Source organism: Charadrius vociferus, unplaced genomic scaffold (genome assembly GCF_000708025.1).
Source record: "Charadrius vociferus isolate BGI_N301 unplaced genomic scaffold, ASM70802v2 scaffold163, whole genome shotgun sequence".
Lineage (NCBI taxonomy): Eukaryota > Metazoa > Chordata > Aves > Charadriiformes > Charadriidae > Charadrius > Charadrius vociferus.
This window is the reverse complement of record NW_009648332.1, coordinates 7,053,214-7,055,341: the sequence shown is the minus strand read 5'-3', so window position 1 is coordinate 7,055,341 and position 2,128 is coordinate 7,053,214. Positions and strand designations below refer to the sequence as shown.

The 2,128-nt window shown below is 53.9% G+C and overlaps 1 protein-coding gene across 1 annotated transcript in view; it reads right to left on the bottom strand.

Moving 5' to 3' along the window:
* Positions 1–819, bottom strand: part of ZSWIM5 (zinc finger, SWIM-type containing 5) — a 106,737-nt gene extending 105,918 nt beyond the window's left edge. Inside the window, exon 1 of the mRNA XM_009884850.1 lies at positions 768–819. Within this exon, the coding sequence (XP_009883152.1) occupies positions 768–819 (52 nt within the window). The remainder of the gene's footprint in view (positions 1–767) is intronic.
* Between the last annotated feature and the right edge of the window lie 1,309 nt (positions 820–2,128).

Sequence of the window (2,128 nt, the reverse complement as noted above, 5' to 3'; positions counted from 1 at the left end):
CTGGGGCTCGTCCCTCCAACCTCCGTCACCCGGTGTCCCGCTCCCCTCCCTGGGCAGAGAACCCACGGTAGATCCCACCATAACTCAGCCTTTTACCCTCTGCCTTTAACGCACTTTGCAAACGGTAATTAAAATGTAAATAAGTCTGGGTGGGGAATGGTCTTCAAGGGGAGGAGGGGGAAATTAAACTGGCGGGAAACAACGCGCTGAACCAACTTCACTTTTTCCGGAAAAAAAAAAAAAAAGAAAAAGACCTGTAATGGAGGGAAGATCACATACAGAGCCTGCGAGCTGAAAAAACAGCGCAGAAGAGGCTGAAAGCTGGAAAAATTCAGACCCAGAGAGAAGCTACAAAAGCTCAGGGATGGGGTGTAATTAACGGCGGAGCAAGGGAGCGGTGGAGCCCGTCTCTGACGAAGGCAGGAGACACGGGCACTGGTTGCCGGCCCAGCTGGGAGAAGCTCTGCACCGCTTCTGATGGGCACTCGCGGCACAGCTGATTGGCTGGCAGGTTACAATGCCCCATGGCTACTTGGCTGGGAAGCTACAGTGCCACAGGGGTGATTGGCTGGTTGGCCACATCGTTGGATGCTAATTGGCTGTGTGGCCCTGTTACTGCAGGCTGATTGGCCGGCTGGCTAGGGGCAAAAAAACCCAACCCCAAGCTAACGAAAAAACAGCTTTGACGAAAGTAAAATCATTCCAGTTTATACTGTTTCTCCTCATGCTGGTCTTTACAGCCGTCTGCACCATTTTGCCAGCCCTACGGAGCTGTAGTTCCTCAGGCGCTGGTAGGACCATCACCATCACAGCCGCCATCGCCCCAGGCCATGCTCAGCAGCAAGTTTCAGGAGCCAAAGATCAGACACCTGGAGCATCTGCTCTGGGTCATTCCTCACCCTCCGTTTCAATGATTTATTCCAAAGCCATTTCCATGGGCGCATCCACGTGGAAAAAAAATAAAAAAGGCTCCAGCATGGGACCTCTGCCACAGTAAAAACCAACAAACATCATTAACTCAGCTTTTCTTTTACAGCTTTGTAAGGGGTCTCACAGCAGCTGGGGAGCCACCCAGCCCAGCTCAGCACTGGTGTCTTTTTGGAAGGCATTACAGGGCTCTCTCTCAGAGGCTGCTCCATGGGTTTGTCCTCTTCCTTCGGCTCCTTTACAAGGAGGTCAAGTGTACTGCCCATGATGGATGCTCATGTACCTCTCCCCGCGGTGTGGAGAACCCACACAGGGACCCGCTCTTGAGGCCGGATCCCAGTGCTGCCCTCAGCATTGGTCAGTCAGGGCATGGTGGGATGAGGGGAGATTGTACCACGCTGACCTTTCCTTTAACAGCCCACCCATCCCAGCTCCCCTCCATGACGGCGTGTCCTCACACATTGCTCCCTGTGTAGGAGCTGGCAGCAGATGGTGGCAAAGCCATGGCAGAGGTGCCAGCAGTCCTGGCACGAGGCTGTGCCACTTGAAGCCACCAAGAGCAGGACGTGGCTGCTCAGCGCTGCACCATGGTTCTGCTGGAAACCAAGCGTCGCACCCAGCTCATCTTGAGGGGAGACAGATGAAGAGACACATGGTAAATCTCCTCTTGACATAGCAGCCAAAAAGGAGTATCTTTCTAGCTGCTTTCCTGGCAAGAGGGCAAGAAGAGGAGAACCTGACTTTTAGCAAAGCTCCTGTGAACGCAGGGACCAGTGCGGGATCCAGTCTCAGCCTTGGGCGTCTGCTCCGTGCTGCAAATCCATGCATGTTGGGCTGGCGAGATGTGTCTCTCCTAGGTTGGTGGTTGGGCTTTGTCTGCACACACTGGGCTCCTTTCAGCCCCCAGATGAACACCATAAATAACAGAAGCAAACTGTTCCCTCCGTGTCATTGTCCATCAATGGCAAGCAAAGGTAGGGGCTAGAAACCAGCAGCACAGAGAAATGGCTGTCTTGTTCTTGCATGGCGATGGCCAAACTGTGCTGGGTGGACAAGGAAGGGAGGTAACATTATGCAAAGCTGTGCCGTGCTGGCACTGAGAGTACCTGTGTGGACATGAGAGCCTTGATGTCTCATGGGGCTGGGGCTTCAGCTTTGCCTCCCCCAAACCACTCTGGACCCACCAGGAGGGAGGGAAAGA